Source organism: Electrophorus electricus, chromosome 6 (genome assembly GCF_013358815.1).
Source record: "Electrophorus electricus isolate fEleEle1 chromosome 6, fEleEle1.pri, whole genome shotgun sequence".
Taxonomy (NCBI): Eukaryota; Metazoa; Chordata; class Actinopteri; order Gymnotiformes; family Gymnotidae; genus Electrophorus; species Electrophorus electricus.
The window spans coordinates 2,498,365-2,514,277 of record NC_049540.1 but is presented as its reverse complement, the minus strand read 5'-3'; the positions used below and the strand labels follow the sequence as shown (position 1 = coordinate 2,514,277).

The window sequence follows — 15,913 nt, the reverse complement described above, 5'->3', positions numbered from 1 at the left end:
AGAAGACACTTAACACTAGTAAACATGTAACCAAAGCAAGAAATGAAAGCTAGCTCCATTCAGATGCAATCATGCAAACTTAAGGAATGTTAGACAGGTTGAGTGAGGTGTTTCTGTCATCAGATTTAGTTATTAATTTAATAACCTTTAATCCATTACAAGACTAAAGTGTTCAAGGGAGCTAATATAACCCTGATGATCTACATTTTGAACTAATTACCTATTTTTAGCCCCTCTGATCAGAGAAATCAAGGTGTCTTATGTTGACTAAGTGTAACAATTTGCTAAAGGTTCACTAACCTTGTGTGAATACTCACTGTTTCTCTTCCAGAGACAGGCTAAACAAGTGTGTGTTATGCCACTGGCGACCTGCATGGAGTGTTTGTTGTTCCCACAGCGCTCAGCACACATGACACGGCATTATCCCATTAGGGTGATTGCTATTTTCAAGCACCAAACATCCAGAAAGACATAGTCAGACACCTGCTGAAATTGTGGTGAAGGCTCGTACCTGACAGAGTTAACATACTCCACACATGATTTGCCACTATACAGCATAAATTCAGGGAGAGGCACTGGCTGAACCTAAGCCGGAGTTCTCAACAACCCCACTGATCCTGTGTCTCATAAGTTCAATTAGCTGGCTAACGTTCACATAAATTAAGTCATTCATGACAGGTGAAGAATTAAAATGTGCGAAACCTGAAATTAGGGATGTAACCAAATAGGAAATTGTTAGACAGCTAATTACAGTCATAATCATGCTCCAGTGTTTGGTAACACTGATTCTGTCAGCCAGCCACCAAGAACAGGACCCAGGGCCCAGAACAGAACCCGGGGCCCAGAAGATGTGAACATTTAAAGCAGACTCTCTCTTTTTTAGTCAGTGCTTTCTACATGGACACAGTTCTCTGAATAAGATGGATCCTAAACTGGCCTAATTTGTATTTGACCAAATGCTTCTCTGTGACATGATGGTCAGTGGTTGGAATGGGCATTGACTGGCAAGAGTTTAGGCTGATGCTTCCAAGTGTGTTTTTATCATCTTTAGGGTTTCATCTCTGCTTGGTGTGCTTCACGGTTTCCATGCTGGTATCCCACAGTATGCTGGATATACGATCCATGAACAGCATTCCATGCCAACACGGCTACCAAGTTCTAACTTCTGTTTACATACAAGCACGGTTTCACCTTTACCTTCAGAATGTGTGTGTTTGTGCGTTTGTCTTATATTCTCATGGACCAGCAGCCTAAGCACTACTCTATAAATACTGGTGTTGGTCTTCAACTGTCTCTCACACCAGTTGACTATTTCCTTCTCTTGCAATCTGATTTGCCGTACAGCCATGACCGACTCTTTTGTATGTTCCCTGTGTGCAGAGGGACCCCGGGACCCCGTCAGCATTCCCTGCGGAGACACCTTCTGCCTGGAGTGCATCAAGATGTACTGGGACCAGTCTGACCCCACAGGCATCTACAGCTGCCCGCAGTGCCGTGCGACCTTCACCCCTCGGCCGGTGCTGCGTCGCAATGTGCCTAACGTGGGCTCGCGTGACCCATTGATGTCGTCGCCTGACCTGGCACCCTTCCCCTACCTCAAGCGCGGCTCACTGTGCGACTTCTGCACGGGCCGTCGAAACCAGGCGGTCAAGTCGTGCCTGGTGTGCCTGGCATACTACTGCGAGGTGCACGTGAAGCCGCACTACGAGTCGGCCACGTTCAAGCGGCACAAGCTGGTGGACGAGACGGGTCACCTCGACCGCAAGATTTGCCCGCAGCATGAAAAGGGCCTGGAGCTGTTCTGCCGCTCGGACCAGATGTGTGTGTGTGTGCTGTGCACGGTCCGCGAGCACCGCGGACACAACACGGTCAGCGCCGAGGAGGAGCGCGCTGACAAACAGGTGAGGAGCACACGGATATGGCGTTACAAAACAGGACAGACCCAACCAATCACTTTATCGCGTGTAATAATACACAGTATTTGAGAGAAAAAAAAGCATAGCTTCCATTCCTAAAGCGGTAGTTTGGCCCATAATGGTTGAGTGAGAGTTGATCAACCTCTAGAGAGTCTTAATGATTAATTAAGTGGGTCAACCGCTAATCTGTTTGACGAGTGGTTGATTAAGAGTGGGTCGATCACTAGACAGTTTGATCAGTAGTTGACAGAGTGGATCAACCCTTACTTCAACCAATAGTGATAGATCGAGAGTGAGTTGACCGAAAGCTGCAGATAGTCATGCTAGAAAGCTAATAGATATAATCTATGAAATATGTGTTCAAATAGATGCATGCCTGATCACATTGGTTACTGGCATGCTTTAGTAACGTACACATTATGCACATTCTGTGATCTACACATTAGGGTTATACAGATCTGAAGTGAATGTCAGACCTCCTTAGATTTATTTTATCTAAATCTTACAGAGCCATGACTGATACAAAACTGACTCTCAGTTGTGTATCATGCCAGCCATATCAGTGTGGGGATACACCTGAAGCGCAACATATAACACACCTAAAAAACATCATAAACTGTCCTTCAGAAAGTGTTGGTGGTGACCCATTCAGAAGTTCAACGCATTATCCAGGAGCGCATGAAGGAACTCCAGGACCTCAGGCACAATATAGAGGTGCTCAAGGTGAGTCCAGCAACATAGGCACTGAGTGCGGCTTTATCAGTGCTGCCACCTGGTGGTATTCACATGATGTTTATGTTTCATAACACATCTCCCAAGTAAAATGATGCTGAAAATTTAGTGTAGAATGCCCCTGAAGCTAGATTTCCAAATGTTATTAAAAACAGATTAAATGTTTTTCTCAAACAGCCAAAGTAATAGCAAGATTTCAGGATGATTTTGTAAGCCGGCCCCAGCGAGCAGTAAGTGATGAATGTGCTGCCTCTGCTCTCCATCGCCCCCTGGCTGTAGGGTAATGCTCATCGGGCCCAAGCAGCCAGTGATAAGATCTTCAGTGAGATGCTGCAGTCTGTGGAACGCTGGCATGCTGAGATGTGCCAGCTTATCCAGGCCAACCTGCAGGCAGCCCTAGCTCAGGTTAGTACCCACTAGCATGGGTGGGTGGCCCCTAACACAGGTGAGTAGCCCTAGGACAGGTCGGTAGCCCCTAACACAGGTGAGTAGCCCTAGGACAAGTGGGTAGCCCCTAACACAGGTGAGTAGCCCCTAGCACAGGTTGGCAGCCCATAGCACAGATCGGTAGTCCCTATGGTGCCAGCATAAACCTCAGTAGATACCTCATAGATGCCAACACATCACATCACAGTCCACGCTCAACTGCTTTGTGCTGATGGGAAGCTGGAAGAGACCTTGTGGTCTACTGCTTCAGTGGGACTAAAACCAGAGAAGAGAATTTTTCCAAATGCTAAAGCATCAAATATGAACATATCAGCCAGGTACAACTCTACACCTCAAAGATTGAACTAAAATGAGTGAATGGTCATTGACCATCTTGGATTTCAGCAGTGATACTGCCTTGACCAAAGTAATTTTTTAGAGGTTATTTTTTTAGATCCGCATTTTTTCTATGAGATGCCATCTAACTCAGCACCTATGTATCTGCTACGTGTGCGTGAAGTCCAAATCCACTCCATCTGCTTGGGTAAATGCTGAGTGAATGTGTCGTCAGGCGCAGAGCTATGTTGAAAGGCTGGATCAGGAGATCATGGAGCTCCAGAGGCGAGATGTAGAGTTACGGCAGATCCTCGACACCGAGGACAACATACACTTCCTACAGGTACACCACCACATACAGGTACACCACCACTGCATCTATAGCAATCTGAACAACTTACACACTTTGAAATCTATAGTAGAGCTTTAATGGGCAACATGCACCCATGGCTGACTGCACAGAAGCCTCCACAGAGCAGTATTTATAAAAACATAACTTTGTTTACATTTAATAAAGACTTCATACATGAATACATGATTGCTGATGATTTTCATTTCTACTTGTTTCTACTTCAATGGGCTTGTTAAAAGTACAATCAGCTGCAGACATGCTGCTTCCAACGATTCTGCTCAGGCTAAACATCTTCATAGAGCACATTTTGAAGAGTCAGTCAGAACACATCTGACACACATCCAACTACTGCTCATCATTGCATCAAACAAATAACAACAAAATTAAACATGTTCATATGTTCTCGTTGTAGCTTTTTACAAAGTAGTGACAATGTTTACTTCATGATTGCTCAGATATGTAATTTAAATTTTTTATTTTCATATATTGAAAATCCAAGCTCCACTCCTCTTTGAAGTGGTGGCTTGTACTAAAAATACAAGCTCCGCCACTCTTTGTAGTGGTGGGTTACTGACAACACAATTCAGAAAACAGCTGAATGCAGCAACTTCTAAGATATATATCACCCAATAACTAACCACATATGTAAAACAGACATGAAACAAGAACCGGACTGGTCTTTTTTTTTTCTTCCTGTGGTCAGTGTGCAGGTGCAGGTTCATGCTGGTTCCTTTCAATTATAAACACAAATGATCCTAGAGTGCTAATACTGCCCCCTTGTGGAGACTCCCAGCCTTCCAAACATGAGTGAGGGAGTTGCAACTGAGAAGGCACTTTGCATCCTCAAATTTTACATTTTTAAAAAAAACTTTGTTAAAAAAGATGAGCATGTTCGCAACACTTGCTCATGTTGGGTGCCATCAACATCTCCATAGAACTTCCTGGCATTGTCAGTGGCCCCAGAACCCATGGTGCCCAAGGTCCTGATCAACCCAGAGTTCTCCTTCAGTGAGGTCACCAAAACAGCAACCAACATGAAGGAACACCTGGACGACATCTGCAAGAAGGAGACAGGCAACGTGTCCAAAAAAGGTCATCAATCATATGGTGCACGACACTGCCTCCTTCACTACAGAATGCTAATATTACTATGCACGCATGGAAACTAGTTATGACCTAACATAAAACAGGCTATGGGATAGTTTATATATAGTTTAGTTTCTAACTGTTAGCCACTAGCTTTAATTGTTGGTGTGGTATGTTAGCATTCTTGGATGAAACATTCATTAAACAATCACCAACGCCTTGCTTTAAGCCTGGAGTCTTTCAGTCAGTGAAACATGTCTTCATGACCGCTCTAAATTTAGGCTCAGATCCAGTTTTGGGGACAGAGTGCCCTGCAGAGTTCCAAAGACTCCATACCACAACACATCTGTTCCAGCTGTGGAAGGGCTTGAAAACTAGTTGAGCTGAACTGAGTGTATTAGTGACTAAGATTACCTTACACCATAAAGGGCAGGGGTTCCCAGGACTGCAGCTGGAATAGTTACTTCTCTACATATTTATGCACAACAACAACAATATAATAAAAATAATGGCTTTTTTGTTTCCCATAGTGAGTGACACGCCGGTGTATGTGTTAATTCCCAGGACTGGAGGTCGTTTTAAAGGTAAGATGACTTTTATGATGCTCTGTAGAAACCCACACTCCTCACAAAATTAATTTGGACTGAGTACTAGTGGAGATGGGTAATCATGGCTTAATTAACATAACACTGACTGTCTTTAAATGGCTGTCATTCAGAGAATGTTACCATGAAAGTGGTACTCTGTTGAACTGTGAAAGTTGCTTTTAAGAGTTAATCATACAGAAAACATCATCTACACCTCCAGTGCCTACAAGAACAGACCTCCAGGAGCCCAAAACCAGAGCAGACTTCCTCAGATGTGAGTGAATCCCTAAAGCTGAAAATACAACCATATGCCTCGATATCTTTAGACTGGCCTTAGATGAACATAAAATAGAAACTTGTATGCATGAACAATCATGAAATGTGTGATCAACAGATTCAGTTAGACTCACCTTTGACCCCAACACGGCCTACAAAGAGCTCGTCCTGTCAGACAGGAACCGCAGGGTCACCAGGAAGCGTTCGGCACAGTTCTATTCGGAGCATCCAGAGCGCTTCGACGGCTTCTGCCAGATCCTATGCGCGGAGCCGCTGAGCGGATTCCGACACTACTGGGAAGTGGAGTGGAGCGGGGAATTTTCCATCGGAGTCGCCTACAAGAGCATCAGCCGCAAAGGCAAGAATTCCCACAGCCTCCTCGGATACAACGACCGCTCCTGGAGCCTGCTGTGCTCCGATTCCGGATATTCTGCCTGGCACAACAAGCTGAACAAGGACCTTCCGGGAACGGCAAGGGCCACACGGCTTGGCGTGTACCTAGACTATGCCGGGAATTCCGTGGCCTTCTATGCCATCTCAGAGAGCATGGAACTTATACACAGGTTCCAAGCTAAGTTTTCTGAGCCGCTCTATGCTGGATTTGGTGTTGGAGCCTCTGTATCTCTATGTTCCCTGGAGAACCCCCAGCTATGCCATTAAAGAGTGTTGAAAGTTTGAAGTTACTCAAAGTTTCTTTCAACAGAGTAAATGTGGTGATGCTCACCAAGAACATTCATACATTTATATGCAAATTATGCTTTAGAGCTACACCAAAGTACAATTTAGCCAAAATAAATTAATGAATGTGTGGCTCAAGGAAAACACTTTTGAGGCTAACTGTAAAAGATTTTTTTTCCACATAAAACCAGTCAACTGTTTTGAGCACAGCTTCAGTTTGTGAACTAAAAGCAACTGTCATCTACAGATTGGTTATTGTATATACCTTTTTTAAATTATGTTCACACTGGGTATGATAAACCCAGATTAGAGCATGCTGTAATTTTACTTCATGTAACCTTGTTGTTTGTGCTTAAAATAATTCATTTTAGGCTGTATTTTTCTGCATTTCTAATCCTTTCAGAATTTATAAAAATCATAAATTAGCATTTAATCTGAAAATGTTTTCACAGCAAATCAAAATACAGCATATATTTCACTTTGCCAAATGCTAAAACTCGTTATATAACCTCAGTTATGTCAAATAAACTACTGCTCATTGTATCAGATACAGAGAAGCTTCTTTCCATGTGTCACAGGTGAGTCAGACGTATACAGCTCGCTAATGAACCAAACGAAGATCCAATTAGGATCTGGAGTGCCATAACAGATAAAGCTGTGACATCAGAGTTATCGCTATTGTTACCAAATCCAGATCAGGAAGCCCCAACCGTCATACTCTTGGCCTTTATTTTCACCTTTTACTCAGTCAAGTCTTGCAAAGGGATTGGCGATGTGCCAATGACCAGAATCCAGAGTGTTTGAAAGAGAAATCAGAAACATGAATAATGTCACCTCCTCATAGGGCTCTGCGATACAACCAAAATTCCATATCCTGATACAGGTAATTTCATAACTAGATAATGAAATTATACATATTAGGATATAACACATTTTCTGTAAATTCAATACTTTTTTAAATGTCCACCTTGAATTGTTGCATTGAATTATATATTTGAATAATTCTATATTTGACAAATAAAGTTACAAATGTGCAAATTTTCAATTGTGTATATAATAAAATAATGACTGCATAAAATATAAAAAGTTAAACAGAAAACAATTTTAACTATAGTTGCAAACAACATAAATGTATGAGAATATGGTCAAAAATACCAAAGCCAAAACATATAATACTCTTTTTAATGCACCTGCTTGAATAGTAGCAGCAATAAATAAATACAAAATGTAAACATAGAACACTTTCACAACAAAATAACATGAAATGCTAATATCAACTTAATATGAAAGACTGGAGGGTTTTCGGTCATGATATGATATATGGTTGGTTATCTCGCACCTCCCTGCCTGCTCAGGTTTGAGACGGGGAACCACTGGGCTGTTCCTAGTGCCTGCTGCCTCATTGAAACTGCAGTCACACCTGCCTGGAGGTTTACAAAACCTCAGGCTCCACTTGCCGTTCCTTAAATTTTAAATGATGCAGCGTCTGCGAAGCGAAGGTAATGGGACTCGCCTATGCTCCGTGCATGTGTGCGTGTGTGAGACAGGCAGAAAGAACTTGAAACATGTTTAGTTTGTCAGGTAAGTGACTGTTTATTGTCCATGTGAAGCCCTAAACAGCACAGACTCTCTAACAATCACCCATTCCTAGAAAAAAAAGGAGAAAAACATAACAATAGAAATCAAGAGCAGAAGCCCACACAGCAGAGGTCAAAGGTCTCTCAGCACTCCCCATCACACACACAAGTACTCCATCAGTTACACTAAACCCAACCAAAAATCATTTTAAAAAGTCACCTGAAAACAGTATGGACCGGCACACCAGCCGCAACCTTTTACACTTCCCATTCCGCTCACATGCATAATCTCTCTTCTGCCATTCTCCAAGACTGCCCTTCCCTCTCTTTCAGCTAAGGGGTGCTGCTGAGCAGTGTCATGGGGGAACGGCCTTCCCTGCTGAACACCGAGCAGCTACCCCCGTCCCCACGCTCACACGAGCTGTTTTATGAGAGCGGATCAGTACTGATACTGCATCTTTTGCCAACGTGGTTAAATAAATTACAGGTCAGATCTACACATCACCCAAAAATGGTAGTGTTGCTAATGTTAGAAGGAAGCTAGCACAGGGGCAGCTACATTTAATGCTAGAATATACAATTTGCACTGTTAGCTTTTTCTGAGAGATTAGGCTCCTTTAAAGATGTTGGAAGTGGACTCAAGTTGCCAAGAGATGAGTTATAAGACAGTTCTCAGAGTAGTGGGCCGCTCCTATCTCCAGTAACAGGTCCACCAATCTAGGAGCATGAAACTAGCACTGTTCCATATGCCATGTGACCAAGCACACATGTGATTGGCAAATTAGGAATCAGAGGGAGTAGAGGAACTAATCAGAACAACAAAGCCAATGAGATCCTTCACAAATTCTCCGTCCTTTTCTCCATGGTTCCATAAACCCAATTTTATCCATAATACCCAGGCACCCCAGAAATAAAAAAGTACAATTACAATCAAAATTGCACTACACTGACGCGGTCACTACAGAGACTGTGCCATCACACTACAATCTATTTCCCGCTGGCACGGCTACCGGTATCTCACAGAATTTAGTTGACATGTTACTGTACTACATCATTGCCTCACCATACAGCTCTGCTTTCAAAAACATGGCGTCAATCTGAGACTCATTAGTTAATGAATTCAGCGATGTGTCAGCAGGGAAGAGTTACTACACCGTGCAGTGCAGAGGATCCCCAGGAACCCCACTGAACAGCAGGAGAGGGTGACCATAAGACGCCTTTTCCAATGCCTGCAATGTTTTCAGGAACTTGGGTCACCTTGAGTACCACCACCAGAAAGTTCAGGATGTAGGATCTCTGTTTCTAAGGTTAAGCAAGCTTCCTGGACAACTACGGAAGAGATCAAAAGCACGGAGCTGACAGCGCTGTTGGGCAAGGTGGGGACTACCAGGAGGGGTACAGGGTTAAATCGCATAGTACAGTCCCAAGAGTTAAACCAAAACAACCTGTCCTCAGGCTCGGACAAGCACTAGAGTCAGCAGAACACCATCTGACACTAGGGTTATACCCACACAAACAGCAAACAGGAAATCCAACAACAAAAGTTCCAACACCGCAGCAAAATCAAACCGTACCTGTAATTATACACATTCACACACACATACAAACACACACTCTTCCTCTGACACCAGTCATAAGTGTCTGGTGGCCCGGTTAAATCCATTTCGACAGTTACATCACACGCTGTCCATTGATGATGACATCATCAAATTCATCCTGTGTCAAAGAAGAACAATAAGCAATCATGAGCTTCTTTAGTGTGTGTGTGTGCATACGTACGCGCACATGCATGCCCTATTGACCTCACCTCTTCACTCTCTAGCTCCTCCTCCTCCTCCTCATCACCATCGTCATCATCATCCTCATCTTCATCCTCCTGTGCAGTGGAGGCACCAGCAGCTCGGAGCAGTGTCTGCAGCTCTTTGTTGGGCCTGTAGAGGGCGCAGCCAAGTGGTGTGTGGCCGGCGTAAGTGCGCTGGTCTACGATGGCTCCTGCCCGGAGCAGCAGCTCCACCACAGCGCAGCTCTGAGCCTCCACGGCCCAGTGCAGCGGACTACGCCCAGAACCCTGATCCTACGGATAGAACGTTTGTTTAACTACATGCTTCACTGGTGCCAGTGCTTAGCTATTACAATTTCTCAGATGACTGAAGTTTGCTTTTGGTAGTTTCACTGTGGAATGGTCACATGACCTTGGCTGCACATATTGCCTGTAAAGAACAAAAGCCAGTGAACACAGTAAACACCACCCCTCTGGTACACTGGTTCACTGGAAGAAACTCAATTACTAATATCTGGAATTCATTCCCCTTCTCAAAAAAGAAGAGTTGATTCAATTGAACTCAACTGAATCTGTCAGTTCAGGAGACAATACTGGCAGCAGAGCAAGGCTACTGCTTTAGTTCCACAACCAGTTCCAGGACATTTGCTGCACATTTCACTCAGCTCGGACCAGCTACTCATGCATGCACCAAGCAGATAGTGTGGGCCGCATCCCAAACCACACCACTGCTCAGACAGACCGGGACGCAAGAGTGCCTCTTACTCTCTGGTTGATGTCTGCACCCGCCTCGAGCAACATGCTGATGATGTCACATCTCCCTCTCTGAACAGCCAAGTGGAGGGCGCTCACTCCTAGGGAGGGAGAGAGAGAGAGAGAGAATGTAATGAAATATAAATGTTTGGACATATTACCAGTGAGATTTTGGAGACCTTTTGGAGATATTACTAGTATAATGTACAAGTAATGAAAAGTGATGATTATCTATGTGCAGAAACATATAGGTATCCACGCAGTGTCGAGTTACTGGTGTGCATTTTGTCTGCGTACATACGTACGTGTGTGTGTTTACCTGCATAGTTGGTGATGGTCAGGTGTTGCGGAGGGGTGCGGGGGCAGGACGTGAGCTCTCTCACGCAGTCCATACGCAGTTCTCGCACTGCCAGGTGCAGAGGGGTGTGGCCTCCTCTCTCCTGGAGCTCCACCCCAGCACCTGCCCTCAGCAGGGCAGCCACAAACGCACTGCGACCCACTATCACAGCAAGATGCAGGGCCGTCTGTGTGTGCGAGAGAGAGAGAGAGAGAGAGAGAGAGAGAGAGAGAGAGAGAGAGAGAGAGAGAGAGAGAGAGAGAGAGAGAGAAAGAATTAAAGCAGTAATTTTATAATTTTCTGTAAACAAACATTTCTTACACTTGTAATGATGGACAAAGACAGAGGAACATGAAACATTAAAAATCAGAAATTGGAAGTTTTACTGAAGTTTACACACACAATTCGGATGCAAGTTGACGAGGTTACAACACTGCGTCTGAAGGTAACTATATCTCACCAAACAATACAACAGTAAAACTATGGCATCAAATGTCAACTCATAACATTCACATCTCAAGTTCCTTGTCTGTTCCCAACTCAGCCAAACTTCAAAACCGAACTTTTCTGTTAGTGTAAGCTGTCTTAGGAAAGTTTCCCTCTTCTTGTAGTCTTTTTCCAACTGAACAGGGCTCCGTAATCTGCCACATCAACTTGTTTAATGATGACATTCATTTCTATTGCACTTTCTTATATACTGGGGACGTAGCAATCTATTCTGCAATCAGCCCAATCCCGATGGAGTTAGCAAACACTTGCCTTGCTGTTTTCTAACGCTGCTATCTGATGACGTTTTCTAATGCTAATGTAAAGTGAGATGTGATTAGTTCAGCTGTACTAATTTACATACAAGCTGTAATGCAATTACTTGACAATAAAAATAGTGGGAACCGCACAGAGACAGAAAACCTTGAAGTCAACATAGCACAGATGAAACAGTAGTCCTGTGAAACAGAACCACATAATTTAACATTACAGCCAGTAAAAATTATGAAAAACTATTTTCCAAAAATTATTAAATGATGGAGTAATTTAATATGTTGAATTTCTTTATATATTCACAAAGAATAATGACACTTTCCGATAGAAGAGGTTTCAAGGAAACTGGAATAATCCTTCTTGAGAAAATATACAGTCACAGTATACCTTCAATCTGTGACACTTATTATGTAGCACCAAATAATGTGACCCTACTACCTATTAGACATGTGGCTGTATACGGCAATACGCTACAGCACATTAACGACAGAACAGGTGATTGGAGACGAGTCTCCATGTGTGCGAAGCAGCAAACTTAGCCAACATGAGCAATATGATGGCACAATTCTGATAACCAATTGAAGGAATTTAGGGCACTTAAGGTAAGATAGCAATCCCATCTGAACAGCAGGACAGTGGTTTAAGAGATTTTTATTATCATTCATTAGGTTATAGGCCACTGTGTGTTATTAAGCTGTATGCATACTGTAGCTAACATTACTGTTCATTGTCCTGTGGCCTATTTAAAAATATAGTTAACTGTACTGAAACTACTAGCAAGAACCATTAGAATTTCTTTAAAACTATACTGATAAACAATACTGGTAGTCTATAATCTTACAGATGTGAGTAAGATCAGTTTGTGTCTTTCACACTCGATATGCTCGCCTTCATGCTTGGCCAGAAAAAAAAAGAAAAAAAAAAAAAAAAAAGAAGCACAACAACAATAAATATATGAACAGTTTCACTGTAGTCTTGTGAAACTAGGAAATATAACTAGGAGTATATAAATATAATATCCAGCAACTATCAAGTTACCTTTAGTCAAATGTAAAGTTTAAAGGAATACTACATATCGTCTTAATCATTTACTGCCAGACAGATGGACATTCAAGTAACTGAAAAGCCTGGATTTTGGAAAACTAATGAAAACTGCTGTGGCAATATAAACACAGATGTGTTGTACAAAAAGAAGCAATCCAATTAGTTTTTCTTAAGCATACTTGGATTCTTTGGTTGGTTTGTTTTTTTGTTTTTTTTTACCATATTGTGATAATATCAGAAACTGTGACGAAAGGCAAGGCCATTATTGTGATAATACATGTTTGCATCAGCACATGTCTACTAACTATATTAAATACTACACAAACAAAATTTGGTTGCAAGAAAGCAAAAACTAGTAGAAATTCTTTACTTGGCTAATTTGTTTGTTTGTTGATTTATTTTGTTTATTGATTTATGTTTGTTAACTTGATTACTGTAAAACACTCAGCAACAAATATTTACATGAATACATGCTGCAAATTATCCTTGAGGTTTCTTAGATGTTCAGTACAAATTTCAACCAAATTCAGTGAAAAACAGGCAAATGGTGAAGTTTAGAACACACATAGTAAGAATTACAAAGAAGATTAAATTTAGCTCAGAGGAGCAAACTTCCTGTTGTTTGCTTGTGTGTGTGAGAGTGTGTGTATACACATGTTGCCCAGCTCACCTGTCCCAGATCATTCTGGATGTCCAGGTAAGGCGTCCATGCAGGGTCAAGGGTCACAGCATCCAGCAGGTACTGTGCAAAATCCCACTGCTCATGGATCAGTGCCAACTGCAGCGCCCTGCCCGCACAGCCCACGGTCAAAAGGTCAGCAGAGACAAAACAAACCGCAAGGCAGTGTAAGAATACGAGCACAGCATTTGAAAAGCTGTTGGTTTGCTTTATTGGCTTGTATTAATCGAGAAATGTAAAAACAAAACAAAAAAAACAAACAAACAAGAAGAAAACAAGCTTGCTGGCCCCAGCCTTACATTTGTACACAGTGATAAAGCTGTGTACTTATATACTATTGTAATAGTATATAGTACTGTGGTTTCCATTACATTTCACTAGCCACTTACGTGTCACCGTCCTCCGATACAAAGTTGAGAGCGTTGAGGAGTTCCTCTCTCCGCAGCCGATCGTCCTCCAGCACGGCTGCTTTCTCGGTCGCAGTCTGACTGCTGTCCTCGGTATCCGTGTCCACCGGGCCGCTCAACAACATGGTTCCGATCCCGTCCGACAGAGACCCTACGGTCTCCTCGGTGATGGAGTCCCCGATCGCGGAGTCCAGCCTTTCGCCGCCGCAGACTAAGCCACAGTCTGTAGTCCGGCTGTCGGGTGCATTCAGCGGGGGGCTGCCAACCACCGACCGCACACAAGTCCATGTCTGCTCGGTTGTGTTTTGAGCGGAATAGGGGACGTCGATTCCGAGAGCGACTCCGCTCAAGGAGTCCAGTCCGCTGTCGCACCAGTCCTCGACGAGCATTTCTGAGGGTACCTGTTTGTCTAACCCATAGCTCGGTCCAGATCGTACACTCTGGTTTCGGGAATCACTCTGGTAGTCTTGCGTCAACTGTCGATGCACCCACTCCATTTATAAACTGAGAACGTCTCGCTTCTTTTCACGATCAGGTAAACTTGCTTATATGTCGAAATGCCGCTCGAGTATTGAGTCCTGGGCGAACAAGCTAACATCCAGCCAAGCCAAGCCAAGCCAAGCTCAGGACAGCGTTGGCGCTTCGGGAGCTTTTCCTCGGATACGGTCCGTCACAGCAACGCCAGGCCCTGGCGCATTAGTCTCCGAGCGCCTCCATGTCCGGACCATTTTAAAACCAAAAACGTCCTCACCGTGCGAGAGGACGGTCTACGTTCCCTCTCCCTTCCAGAAAAGGCCGCCTGGCCGGAGGCGGAGGTGATTTCCTGGGGAATTCCCAAAGCCACGGCCGTAACCTGATCCAATTTGCCACAAACGCCGCGCATGCGTGCTCTGTACCACCCCAGGCCGGTTTGTTTGGGGGTTTCATTACACTAGTAGATATAACTAACTAGATGTTCTCTAAATCGACAGGGTGCGATAATAGGTATGTTCAGATCCCATAATCCCAAAAGAAGTGGAATCAAAGATGTTGTTTTTTTGTTTTTTGTACTCCTAATTTAAACACGGTAATGCACGGAGCGTGCTGTCATTTTTCCCGGGTATGGGAGGGTGAAATGGGGCGCAACGGTACCAGTTTGCGATAACATGTCTGCTCTTGCATAAAGGCGCAAGAACTCCAGGAAATAAATTTAAAAATGACAGGCAGTGACAGGCATAATTGCAGGTTAATTTCCGTGGACAGTATTTTTCACCACGTATGATAAGTCACGGTTATTTCATCCCTGATGGAGCGTATTGATATGTTGCTGTCAGTATCCTACAGCTGCACAATTTCACACCTATGGAGCAAATGGCGTGATTTTGTATAATATGAATAGAGTAGAATTTTGTTCTAATTTGTTCTGTTTTTGTTGGTGCCCAGTATTTGTTTATATAAAATATGCGACTAGCTCATGCATAATTTGTAAAACTGTAATCGTACATGTTCTTTTTTGAGAACCTGCAGAATTTTCATGCTATTGTTGTTTATACCTTTGAGGCAAATTTGAAAACACAGTTATGATTCAGTCCACCAGATGGCAGCACAGGAACATTTACGGAAATCTCAAAGCAAATAGTCCTTCCGTCAGTCCTGGATGATGTCATATTCCTGAGGTTCAGCGCTTCTTTGGGGGGGGGGGAGATGTTTTCATCCTAATGTTGTTGACGCATTGCAATACTCTCGCAAATTATCCATGAAATAATGGCTTCAGCAGATCTGGCCAGCGGAGGGTGTGCTAATCAGACCTCCTGGATTTGCGACAGCTGGAAGTAGAATGCTGAGTGTTGTGTCAGTGAGGCATGAGCCTGAGAGAGAGAGAGAGAGAGAGAGAGAATGAAAATGAAAATGAATAAGGGATTTCTGGGCCTGTGTGAGAGACAGATTGACAATTAACCTACAGAACCTGCACTGGTGTAAACAAACTGGCATGGAGGGTTGATGGTAGAGAGGTGAAGACAAGTTTTTTTTTTTCTCTCTCTCTCTCTCTCTCTCTCTCTCTCTCTCTCTCTCTCGTATGTCTCTCCTTGTCTCCCTCTCTCTGCATTGCAGTTCCTCAGTAAGTTAGTACTTACACACTCTCACCTCCCCCACACTCTCCATCCAGAGACACAGAGAGAGAGAGAGAGAGAGAGAGAGAGAGAGAGAG

General features: G+C 43.4%; 2 protein-coding genes across 2 annotated transcripts; one reads left to right on the top strand and one right to left on the bottom strand.

Annotated features, from left to right (window-relative positions):
* Positions 1-1,249: 1,249 nt before the first annotated feature.
* On the top strand, positions 1,250-6,913 carry ftr84 (finTRIM family, member 84). The gene is made up of 8 exons (XM_027028616.2): positions 1,250-1,901; positions 2,544-2,639; positions 2,928-3,053; positions 3,646-3,753; positions 4,698-4,854; positions 5,379-5,432; positions 5,656-5,709; positions 5,830-6,913. The coding sequence occupies exons 1-8, from the start codon at positions 1,347-1,349 to the stop codon at positions 6,369-6,371; spliced, it is 1,692 nt and encodes a 563-aa protein (XP_026884417.2). The 5' UTR covers positions 1,250-1,346; the 3' UTR covers positions 6,372-6,913.
* Positions 6,914-7,957: 1,044 nt separating this feature from the next.
* nfkbib (nuclear factor of kappa light polypeptide gene enhancer in B-cells inhibitor, beta) lies at positions 7,958-14,606 on the bottom strand. The gene is made up of 6 exons (XM_027028617.2): positions 13,708-14,606; positions 13,310-13,427; positions 10,819-11,023; positions 10,512-10,600; positions 9,774-10,040; positions 7,958-9,682 (listed from the first exon to the last, which is right to left on the bottom strand). Exons 1-6 carry the CDS (start codon positions 14,220-14,222, stop codon positions 9,638-9,640), a joined length of 1,239 nt encoding a protein of 412 aa, XP_026884418.2. The 5' UTR covers positions 14,223-14,606; the 3' UTR covers positions 7,958-9,637.
* Between the last annotated feature and the right edge of the window lie 1,307 nt (positions 14,607-15,913).